Source organism: Macrobrachium nipponense, chromosome 14, assembly GCF_015104395.2.
Source record: "Macrobrachium nipponense isolate FS-2020 chromosome 14, ASM1510439v2, whole genome shotgun sequence".
In the NCBI taxonomy this organism is placed as follows: Eukaryota; Metazoa; Arthropoda; class Malacostraca; order Decapoda; family Palaemonidae; genus Macrobrachium; species Macrobrachium nipponense.
Window position 1 is genome coordinate 33,079,456 of NC_087207.1, and position 12,571 is coordinate 33,092,026.

The 12,571-nt window shown below is 42.4% G+C and overlaps 1 protein-coding gene across 1 annotated transcript in view; it reads right to left on the reverse strand.

Moving 5' to 3' along the window:
• Positions 1-12,571, reverse strand: part of LOC135226191 (ER membrane protein complex subunit 1-like) — a gene marked incomplete in the record, with an annotated part of 103,618 nt that overhangs the window by 53,872 nt on the left and 37,175 nt on the right. The window contains 1 exon segment of the mRNA XM_064265635.1: positions 11,349-11,474. Coding sequence (XP_064121705.1) covers positions 11,349-11,474 — 126 coding nt within the window.

Below are 12,571 nucleotides of genomic sequence, written 5' to 3' on the forward strand. Positions count from 1 at the left end.
GCAAGCTGTTGCTGCAAAGAGCGCAGGATCTTCTCAGTAGGAGAGGATTCCTTGTCAGGTGACGGGCTGATCCTGTGAGAAGGCGAGGGGCAAGGGGACGCCTTCTTCCTTCTCCCAGAAACTGCCGTAGCACGCGCTCGAGAAGCGACTGGGGCGCTCAACAAAGTCATCATCCGATGACTCCTTACGCTTCTTCTGTGGCGGGAAGGCTGCGAACACACTCTCAGGCGATGATCTCCTCTCGAGAGCCAAAACTGGACGTGAAGCGTCACGATCACCAACGCTCCTTTTCAGCGGGCGTGAAATAGAATGAGAGCTCCACCCCTTGTGCGGGGAGGAAGCCTCTGAAGAAGAGAAACACTCTTTCAGGAGGCGTGCACGCGCACGCTCCTTGGCAGTCTGTGTAACGTCAACAGATACTGCCGAAGGCACGTCAGATCGGTGGGCGTTCCCCGTACCCTCCTGCGGCTTTCGACATGCCCTCTCCCTGAAACCTGGGAGTCCGGCAGCGGTCTATTGGCCTAGAGGCGAAATGGGGCCGATCTGACGCACCCTCCACCAACGAAGGAGCACTGTCACTGCACTTTGCACCTTCACTTTTGCCTTCTAAGGCGAGCACTTTAGATTCTAAATTACGAATCGACTCTAAGATAAGTGTAAGGGTATTACCCTCTACAGACACTGTTTCAGGGCCCGAAGGCAACACTACAGGGTTAGGAGTAGTGATTAAAGGAGGGTTAGTAGGAGAAACATGAACTTCCTGCCGTTTACCTGAAACGCTCCTGGAGGAAGACCTCCTTAACCTATCCCGTTCAAGCTTACGCAGATAGGACTCATACGCTCTCCATCCAGAATCAGAAAGACACTCACATTCCTTGCAGCGACTTTCATACATGCAATCATGCTCTCTGCAACTCTTACACAAAGTATGAGGGTCTACTGATGCTTTCAGTAGCCTACCTCGACAATCACTCTTGGTACAAAACCTGGCGCTAGCCGAACTAGAACCAGACATCTTATTTAAAGAGAAATCAAGCCAAAATCAATCAAATCCACAATTAACGTGTGCCTAGCCACCGATCCAAAAGTCAAGATACCAAAAAATCAAAAAGGGGTACTTATAGTAGCCAAGTTTCCTAAATTCAAGACGGAGGTGCTGAAAACTGTGTTTACAACACCGGCGACAGAAAAATTATGAATAGAAAATGGGAATGATTCCTGATACCCGCCTCCCAGCGGCGGGAATGGGTACTAACCACCTGACTCCCACTACGTGTGTCGTAAGTTTTTTAATTTCTGTCGGACTTCGGAAAATACAGCTATATATATATCTGACAGGTAAGTTTCATGAACAAAATGTCTTTTTCTTAAATCTTTTCAAATTCAAGCTTTACTACTGGATATATTTACAATTGGGTTTAGATTTCAAATACAAAGACTGCACATTTACCCATTTTCCACCTTTCTGCTTAACTGTCAAAGACTACATAATCTAAGTATAACAAGAAACAGACCATCCTGCAGTGTGCAGTGGTGTTCTCTTATATCACCCTTTCCACTTTATAATTATGCATCCTTCCCCCCTTTTTATTTATTTTGTATTTTCTTTTTTTAAATTTACTGCTCTGATACTTCTGCATATCAAAAACACTCTATTTTTAACCATTAAGAGCAGGGCTACAAAATCAACAAGCAGCACCCCAGACTCGGTAAACTTTGAGGTTGGCTAATTTAAGATAAAAAAAAAACATCAATGGTAAGAAGAAGATATGCAAATGCACAAGGTGTAAGAAAAAATATTCTAAAAAATTTCCCTTACCTTCTACGATAAGTTGAAAATTACTATTTACAACCTCTTGTGGCCTGTGGGGCCTCTTTTTACAAGACAATAGCAAATTTTACCGAGTTATGTTTTTTCTAATAAATTTATTTTATTTTGTAAAATTACAACTCATACAATATCATAACAGATAAGAACTAAAATTGGTAACATATTCTGAGAATATATTTGTTGTAAAATATTTATGTAAATTTACTGATATCAAAGATGCAGTAACTTTTTTGGGTTATACATGTCTTTTCTAATATTTCTTTGTACTTTTCTGTGCAAAATTACAATTATCACTGACATACTATTACACTTTTATTTTCAAAATTACAATTATAACTGACACACTATCATAAAGGATAGCTAAAACCAACACCAACTCCTGGGTATGTTTATGAGCAAATAGCATATAAAACGACATCATGTGAGAACGTGACATGAGCCGCCCTCTTGATTTTGGCCAGTCTAAAGTTGCCATAAGTGAATTTATGGGCTATAAAGGTAATGGAAACTCTTTCCCTGCCAAATTCCTTTAAATCGATGGTGAGTAATACTGATGATCATTTGAGTGGATCCGTCCACCACTCAAGACCTGTTATTGCTACTCATATGGGGGATCCGTCCATCTAGGGTTAATGGCACAAATATGAATCTTTTGTCTTTTTTTTTTTTTTAACCAAACCAAGCTGATGTAAATCATATTGCAGTAGTGTCCAGAGAGTCTGAAAGTTTCATTATCATCCATGGCAACTTATGGGTCAACACAGCATTCAATACCTTAACAACAGGGAATCATGACATATAGTTTAACAAATGGGCCATAGTCTTACAAAGAACAAAATTAACTCTGTACAAAAATAAGAGACAGACTATGGAAATAATTCAACTGGTGCCAAAAGAAAAAAAAATCCTAAGTAAACATACCCCTCAATACTAAATACTCAATACAAGCAATCCCCAGTTAATGACGGATTCTGTTTTTGAGACGCTTTGTAAGCCGAAAATGATATTGTTAAGATACAATAAAGTTTTGTACATACTTACCTGGCAGATATATATGATTAATGGCCCACCCATCCTCCCCTCAGGAGACAGAAACTCTGTCTTAGAAAACGGGAATGGTTCCGGATCCCGCCACCCAGCGGCGGGAATGGTGGATCACCTGACCTACCTGTCGCGTGTGCCGCGAGTTTTGAAATTCTGTCGGGACGACCGAGTCTATAGCTAAGTATATATCTGCCAGGTAAGTATGTACAAAACTTTATTGTATCTTAACAATATCATTTTTGTACATGAAAACTTACCCAGCAGATATATACTTAGCTGATTGGCACCCTTGGTGGAGGGCAAGAGACAGCTAAACATAATGATAATACTTAAACTAAATACATTAGAAAAACAGGGAAAAAACAACATATGTTCTTGGATATAATAATCCATGGTTCCTACCTGATTGGGCTGAAGACTTCATGACTACTGTCTATGAGTCTGTCCGCCTCAAGAGTCCCAGCGAGGTATGGACCTATGGCTGAATAACTCTTTGGATCGTGTCAATGGGGGGTTAGCCCGCTTACACGACAGAGCCTACTCTGGATCGTACCAATGGGGGCTGACCCACTTACATGGTAGAGCCTTTACCTTTGTCATATCAATGGGGACTAGCCCTCTTACATGACAGAGTTAAGGTTTCTATAACTAAACACAAGGAGCACTGAAGCCAATCCCGATCACCTGACCATGTTAGTACTGTTATAACCTAAGAATTGCAAGAGGGTCTCCTATTCCCTCTGACAATCAACCAATAAAAACAACCACCAATAAAGAAAAATTTTAACACTAAACTAAGTTAAGAAGGATTAGCTTCAGCTCCTTCTCCCAGCACTGAATCCGCAGAAACATACGCTCCCAGAGCAAAGCACTTTTCGTAAGAAATTTTTACGTCTCTTAGATAATTGGAGGCGAACACAGAGTTACATCTCCAAAACGTTGACTCTATCAGAGCCTGAAGAGACCAGGTTTTGTGAAAGGCCATTGACGTAGCTATGGCTCTCACTTCATGTGCTCTTACTCTGAGAATCTTGAGGTGCTCTTCATCGCAAGTAAGGTGAGCTTCCTTTATTAAATCCTTTATGAAGAACGTTAGGGCATTCTTTGAAATAGATCTTTTAGGATTTTTTACAGAGCACCAAAGACTTTCTTCTGTACCTCCTAATAATACTTTTTTCCTCAGGTAGAACTTGAGTGCCCTGACTGGACACAAAGTCCTCTCTAGTTCTCTTCCTGTTAGTGAAGAAAGTCCTTTTACCTCAAAGCTTCTAGGCCATGGTTTTGAGGGATTTTCGTTTTTCGCTAGAAAAAGTGGTTTAAAGGTGCAAACCGCTGAATCCTTCCTAAAACCAACTTTACCTTCCAAGGCTTGCAACTCGCTAATTCTCTTAGCTGTTGCTAATGCGAATAGAAATAAGGACCTTCTAGTTAAGTCTCTAAATGAAGCTGTGTGAGAAGGTACGAATTTTTCTGACATTAGGAACTTAAGGACCACATCCAAGTTCCAGCTAGGTTTCTTGATTTTCTGGTCTTTCGTGGTTTCGAAAGATCTTATTAGGTCATGGAGATCTTTATTGTTCGTAAGATCTAGACCTCTATGTCGAAAGACTGAGGCCAGCATACTCCTGTAACCTTTTACTGTAGATACTGCTAGGTTACAATTCTTTCTCAAATAGAGAAGAAAATCAGCATTTTCAGTTACAGAGGTACTGAAAGAGGATATTTTCTTACTCTTACACCATCTTCTAAACAACTCCCACTTCGACTGATACACCTTAAGAGGTGGAAACTCTTCTGGCTCTTGCAATAGCCTTCGCAACTTCGCGCGAAAAACCCCTTGCTCTGACAAGTCCTTCGACAGTCTGAAGGCGGTCAGACTTAGAGCAGGGAGGTTCTTGTGAAATCTGTCGAAGTGGGGCTGTTTGAGAAGATTGTTCCTTAGTGGAAGCGATCTTGGAAAATCTACTATCCACTCCAGTACCTCTGTGAACCAGTCGAGCTGGCCAGAAGGGAGCTATTAGGGTCATTTTTGTTCCCTCTGAGCAAGCGAACTTCCTCAATACTTCCCCTACTATCTTGAAAGGAGGGAAGGCGTAAGCGTCTAAACCTGCCCAATCTAGCAGAAAGCTGTCTACGGCTATCGCTTGCGGATCCGAGATCGGGGAGCAATAATTTTCTAGTCTGTAGTTCTTGTTGGTCGCGAACAGGTCTATATTGGGTCTTCCCCACAGATGCCAAAGTTGTTGGCAAACCTGAGGATTGAGTGTCCATTCCGTGGGTAGGACTTGGTCTTTCCTGCTCAACAGATCCACCCGGACATTTCTCTCTCCCTGCACAAACCTTGTGAGAAGAGAGATTTCCCTTTCCTGAGCCCAAATCAACAGATCCTTTGCTGACTCGTACAGGGAGAAGGAATGCGTCCCACCCTGTTTCTTTATATATGCCAGGGCTGTTGTATTGTCCGAGTGGATTTGAATCACCAGACCTGAGACCTGTTCCTCGAAATGAACTAGAGCCAAATGAATGGCCGTTAGTTCTTTCTTGTTTATGTGCCAGGACACTTGTTCTCCTTCCCAAGTGCCTGACACTTCTTCCGAACCTAAGGTCGCTCCCCACCCTGAATCTGAGGCGTCTGCAAATAACGCTAGGCGAGGGTTCTTTAAGTGAAGGGAGATCCCCTTGCTTAGTTTTTGTGGATCTAACCACCAGAGGAGATTCTCCTTGATTCCCTTCGAGATCGGAAAGGTTTCTCCCAGTTCTTGAGACTTCCAATCCCATCTCTCCTTCAGATAAAATTGAAGGGGTCTTAGGTGTAGTCTTCCTAAGGAAACGAACTGTTCCATCGAGGAGAGGGTCCCCAGTAAGCTCATCCATTCCCTCGCGGAACAATGTTCTTTCCTTAAGAAGACTGCCACCTTTTCCAAGCAGCGTTCTCTCCTTTCCTGCGAAGGATACGCTAGAAAATCCCGAGAATCCATCTGAATCCCCAGATAGACAATGCTTTGCTGGGGAATCAGCATGGATTTCTCGAGATTGACTAAAAGTCCCAGGGACTTTGTCAAATTGAGAGTAAAGAAAAGGTGTCCTCCAGACATTGTTTCTCCGATTGGGCTCTTATTAGCCAATCGTCTAGATATAATGAGATCCTGATCCCTTCCAGATGTAGCCAATAAGCTACATTCTTCATGATGTCCATGAAGACTTGAGGGGCAGTCGAAAGTCCGAAGCACATCGCTCGGAACTGAAATACTTTCCCTTGGAACATAAATCTTAGGTATTTCCGCGATGCCAGATGAATTGGCACATGGAAATACGTATCCTGAAGGTCCAGGGACACCATCCAGTCCCCTGGACGAAGAGCAGACAGAACAGAGGAAGACGTCTCCATCGAGAATTTCTTCTTCATAACAAAGAAATTCAGGGCACTGACGTCTAGCACCGGTCTCCATCTTCCCGATGCTTTTGGTACCAGGAACAACCGATTGTAAAATCCTGGAGACTGGAGATCTTGTACCAGTTCTACTGCTTCTTTGGAAATCATCTGTTCCACTGCCTGAAGAATAGCTAGTCTTCGGACCGGATCTGAGTATCTTGCACTCAACTCCCTTGGAGTTGTCGTCAAGGGAGGATTTTCCCTGAAGGGGATCAAGTATCCTTTTTTCAGGATCGAGAGGGACCACGAATCCGCTCCCTTCTGCGCCCAAACTTTTGCAAAATGGAGTAGTCTGGCGCCTACTTTTGTCTGGAGGACTCTCTGCTCATCTAGATTTCCCGAAGGACCTTCTAGATGGTCTACTCCTCCGTTCTGGTCTGCAACATCTAAGAGGGGTTCTAGAAGAGGAGGCACCTCGAAAGGGCTGCACAAAAGAGGGTCTCTCTCTTTTTTCAATAGGCACGGCAGGCCTAAACTTCTTAGCCGAGTGTGTGAGGAGATCCTGGGTTGCTTTCTCCGTAAGAGATTTTGCTACCTCCTTAACCGTCTCCTGCGGGAACAGATGAGAGGACAGGGGAGCAAAAAGAAGAGAGGATCTTTGAAGAGGAGATACGGCTCTTGCTAGAAAAGAGCTAAAGACCGATCTCTTCTTTAACACTCCTGTTCCAAACAGAGGCAACTTCTACAGAGCCGTCCATAACTGCTCTGTCCAAGCAAGCCAGAACACTTGAAAGCTCTTCCATCGAGACGAAGTCCGTGTCTTGAGCTCTCTTGGCTAATGCTCCCAATACCCAGTCCATAAAATTAAAAACTTCTAAAGTCTTGAAGAGGCCCTTTAGAAGATGGTCCAATTCGCACATGCCCCATGTTGCCTTTGCAGAAAGCAAAGACTTCCTCCTGGAAGCGTCTACCAAAGAGGCAAAATCCGCGTCTGCAGATGATGGAAGGCCCAAACCCATGGGTTCTTTGGTCTCCTACCACCTTCCAGGTTTCCCTGTTAATTTGGAAGGAGGACAGGAAAAAACTGTTTTACCAGCTTCCCTTCTAGAGGCTAGCCATTCTGTAAATGTCTTCAAAGCCTTCTTCATGCATAATGCCGGCCGCATCTTAACGAACGAAGAAGACTTATGTGCTTTGGTACTGGACATAAGTGATCCTGGTGATGGAGGATCAGCAGGATGAAGGGAGTCACCGAACTCCTTGAGAAGCAGAAGTGAGAGCCTCTTGTAGTCTGAAACTGCTACATCTACGGGCTTTTCATCATCCGACACTTCTTCCAAATGTTCCACTGAAGGCGACCGTTTAGAAGTGATAGGGCTCTTCCCGGGAGAAGTACTCCTTTCCCGAGAAGGGGAGCGCTGAATCTTATAAGAAGAATGAGGCTCCTGGCAGTTAAAAACATTCTTGCGCCTACTAGGCTCTTGGTGTCTAGTCACTTGAGGTCCAAAAGACTCCTGGCGCTTGATAGGCTCTTGGCGCCCTGACTCAGGGCGCTTGAGAGGATCTCAGCGCCCTGACTCCTGACGCCTAACCGACTCCTGGCGCCCTGACTCCTGACGCCTAACCGACTCCTGGCGCCCTGACTCCTGCCATCTAACTGACTCCTGGCGCCCTGAATCCTGGTGCTTGAAAGGCTCTTGACGCCCCTTGTGTCTCACTGCCTCCTTGCGCCTGACTGACTCCTGGTTCCACTCCTGGTCCTGCAATCACAAAGGATCCTGATATTTGTACTGGTTTAGGTTCTCTTCCGGCTCCTTGAACCTGAACCGATCGAGACTTCTGCTCGATTCCCGGTGTCTAGAAGGGGAGTGGCTACGCACTTCCTGACGATGAATTGAGGCGCTTCTGTTAGACTTCAAAACCTTGTCCAAAGGAGGGCGCTTATTTCTTGGAGAAGAGCACCTACAGGGCGAAAGGACTCGCATGTCAGAAGAAAAACTCCTGTCCAAAGAGTCTCTAGACGTAGGAGATAATCGCCTTGGCGAGTGTGAGGGCTCTCTCTTAGCCGCAGAAGGGCGCTTAGAGGAACTCTTAACAGGGAGCGAAACATCTTTCCTCCTTGTTGAATCCTTAGTGAAGGAGCCTACAAGAGAGGATAACTGCTCCTGCAGGTTAATCAGGAACTGCTTCATGGGATCCTGAAGAGAGGGCTCCTCCTGTCTCGCCTTCTTAGGATCAGAGGGACAATTATCAGGAAAACGCTCTGGGCTAGAATCAGCCGCGTCTCCTTTAGGCGCTTTCCAGGCTCGCTTCAAAGGGCGCGATTGAGAGGCTGAACTCCATCCTCGTTTATAGGAAGAGTCCGAGGCCGAAAAACACTCCCTTAGATTGCCTTTTCTGCGGCTATCCAAGGCAGCCTGGGACTTTACATCAGGATCTGCCGAAGGGACGCCTGACCGTTGGGGATGTTCTGCATCCTCCCTGCGGCTTTCGACATTCCTCCTCCCCTGGTCCTGGGAGTTTGGAAGCGGTCTAGGCCTAGGAGCAATGAGGAACCACTGCACTGGGGACACTGCACAAATCACTATCACCACTCTTACCTTCGTTTAACGCTCGTAACTGAGCTTGAAGTTTCTTGATCGAAGCTTTTACATTTTCCCTTTCAGCGGAAGAATCCTTGGATTCAGTACCGGGAGAAGCAGCTGTGGCTAAGGGAAAATCGTTAGTAACAGGAGAGTTATTAAAGTCTTGTTCAAGAGAACAAGATCTACTTGATGACCTAACTGAAGCTTTTCTTATTCTATCCCTCTCAAGTTTCCTAACATAAGAAGATAACTCCTTCCACTCAAGCTCTGTTAAGTTCTCGCACTCAATACAGGTGTTATTAATAGAACATTCATTCTCTCTACATTTAGAGCAAACATTATGAGGGTCTACCGACGATTTTGGCAGCCTAACCTTACAATCTTCCCTATTACAAACTCTAAACATAGGTGAAGCCTTAGCGTCAGACATCGTGAAAGAGCAGTCAATATCAAAGTCGAAAAACAGTCCACAATAAGCGTATGCCAAGCCAGAGAAAAAACAGAATACGTCACCAAAAAACCAATCCAAATTCTCGGCAAACGAGTAGAAATCCAAAATGGAGGAGCGAACAACAGATGATGTTGTTTGCTCCAGCGACAGAGAAAATCTGTCTTAGAAAACGGGAATGGTTCCGGATCCCGCCACCCAGCGGCAGGAATGGTGGATCACCTGACCTACCTGTTGCGTGTGCCGCGAGTTTTGAAATTCTGTCAGGACGACCGAGTCTATAGCTAAGTATATATATCTGCTGGGTAAGTTTTCATGTACAAAAATCATTGTAAGCCGGAACATCGTCGAAAATCGTAAAAAATTCTAAGAAAACCTTACTTTTAATGCTTTGGGTGTATTAAAAACTATGTAAACTGCATTTCTATCACATTTTTCATAAAAAAACCTTCAAATATTGATTATTTTGTTTTTTTGAGTCATATTTCTTCCATCACATTGGTGTCGTAACCCTGGAACATGCATTGTAAATCTGGATATAATTTTTTTATGAATATAATTGAAAAGATTTGTAACCTCGGAACGTCTTGAGCTGAAACCGTTGTAAACAGGGGACTGTCTGTACTGCTTATATTGGTCCAACAACCCACAGACTTTTGCATATACATATAGGTCCAGCAAACCATAGTCTATTGCACAACAATTCTAGCTTAACTAATAACCTCTCAAAAGTGTGGTTGAAAACATCTGTGAGTGTCATACAACAGAATGGTAGTTCAACTCCACTCCACAAGTTCCACAAAAAACTCAAGCTAAAAATGTCCAAAGACCATGCAAACAACAACCAAGGGGTAATGCTGGCTCTTACATAGATTGGCGACAAATGGTCTGTTCCCGTGACCATGCTATATGATCAGTAGCAAAGGAACTAAGCACAGCACACAAGCTGAGGTAGACTTGTACTAATCCATACAACTCCCTATGGTTGGTGATGACTAAATTATTATAGTGAAAATGAACTGGCTCTTGCACTATCATGCATGCAAATCCAGGGGCTGTGGCAAGCCATATGCTGAGCAGGGAAAGGAATGCTGTTAAGGTCATCAATACTGGCTTGTAGTGCAACTATGGCCAAGCCAAGAGATTGGGTACTGCTGGCTCTACCAAATGTTGAGCATGTGGCAGACAACCACAACCTGTAAACAGAGGGAGAAGGGGCAACATAAGATGGCATCCCTTACAGGGGACATGGAGTAAAATACCCACATGGAATTTTACCCACAAGCAAAGTAAAATGTGCCCATAAAAATGCCTTTTTAGTCTTTTCTTCATGTACAAAGAATGCAAACCAACAAAGAAATACTCAAGCTCAACAGAATCTAGCAGATGGTATGTGACATCTGTACTAGGTGACAGTTGATGAAAAAGAGCTTGGTGATGGCTGGAGATGATTGGTATTCCTCCATAACCAGTTATCTACCTTGTTTAAAAGTTCAATGACCATCTCCTGCTAAAGTCGATGGATACTCCTACATAAAAGGTGACGGTTTGTATTTCTGTGGGAACAAATCGCCTTTCATTATAAAGCCATGTGTATTACTTCCTTTAGAGTTAAGTTTTGCTATTTTTCATTGTTTTCACAGGCTTTACAATGACCATCCCATTGGTCTCTATATTGAAACTATTTTTATTCTTTGATTCTGGTTTCATTCACAACTAAGGTTAAACAGTAAGGCATTCTGAAACCTGCATTTACTAATATCTGAAAACAATACTGTTCTTAAATTATCAACACATATTTTTCCTTTCTAGTCTATGAAAATGATACTGAACCACTATTTGCAAATACTTTCATGAAGAATACACGACTTATTCAATAAAACTAAGGACTGAAATGAATAAAAAAAAAAAAAAACTGTATTCCAACATTTGGAAAGAAGATATTCAATGTCCAAAATATCTCCTAAACAAGAAGACACTTCATATGGCTACCTGGAAATACATAATGCAACTGATCTTATAAAGCTACCAAGAACTGTACAGAGCAGTGAATAGCATAAAACTTACGCGTCCACTTTGAGTAAGGCTGTACAGAACTCCTTCAACAATAGCTGATGCTCGGGAGCCACTCAAATCCCTAACCATATGGAGTCCATCTGGGTGAATGTGAACCAATTTTCTTGAGCTGCCAACCTGAAAGTCAGCAGAGACTAAATGCATCATTCTTGGTCACAATGCTTATGTCATGAACTAAAAAATCTTAAAACTAAACCTGGATGAAGAAGAAACAACAAAGTACCAAATGAAATTTGAAAATAATGATGGTCATAACATATTGTGAAAAAAGTACTTTATTATTTTGAAAAACAATGTATCATGTTTTAATCAATATGTCAGTCCTCCTTCCCCATAAAACAGTGTTACATAAAATGTAATTATAATTCTAGCAATTGCATTAATATCTTCAGTCAGTTTGATAAGAATGACCAGTGAGTCCCATTCTTTGACTCTAAACACTCTTCTGAATTGCCTGAAGGATTTTTTTTAAACAAGGTGAAACTGGAGCATGGGAAAATTAGGGAGACTGGACAGCTAGGTGAGAAGAGACCAGAGGGAATTGGATAAACTCAGAACCTTTAGTAGTATGTTATGATGTGAGCTGTATAGCATACTGTCAGTGAAACCCACTCAAGGTAGTTCGGTCATTAAGCTGATATTCCAAATGTTTTGGAGCAAAGCACTTCTAACAGAGTGGGTAACTCCCACTAATAACAATTTGAACATGAAAATGTTAAGAAAAAAATAGAACTGCAGAGATACAAAGATATTCAATAAGTCTCATTTACAAACTAGTCCTCTAAATGTAAAGTATACTCATACATTTTAAAAATAAATCTAAAGCCTCATTTGAGACTGTTCACTGTAATCTATTTTTATTTGCATATGATGATCTTACATCTTACTACACATCAAACTCAAAACATAGCCTCTTAAAGTCTTTTGGAGTTTACTAACATTGCAGATTTATGATTTACTATTTTCCTGAATTTAGATTCACCAAAAACCTAAGGAATCATTATGATATGTACTATAATTTATTTTTAACCAAGCAAATGAACTGCTGAGTTGTTCTGCCATTACACATTTCCATATTTTCATATTAAAAACAACTATCTCCTCTGAAACAGATAATAAATTTTCACAACATTTCAAAGTGCACAAGCATGTTTTATACTCTCAAAAGCAGTCTTCTATCCCAAGGTTTTGTAAAGTAACACAGGATATGCTAA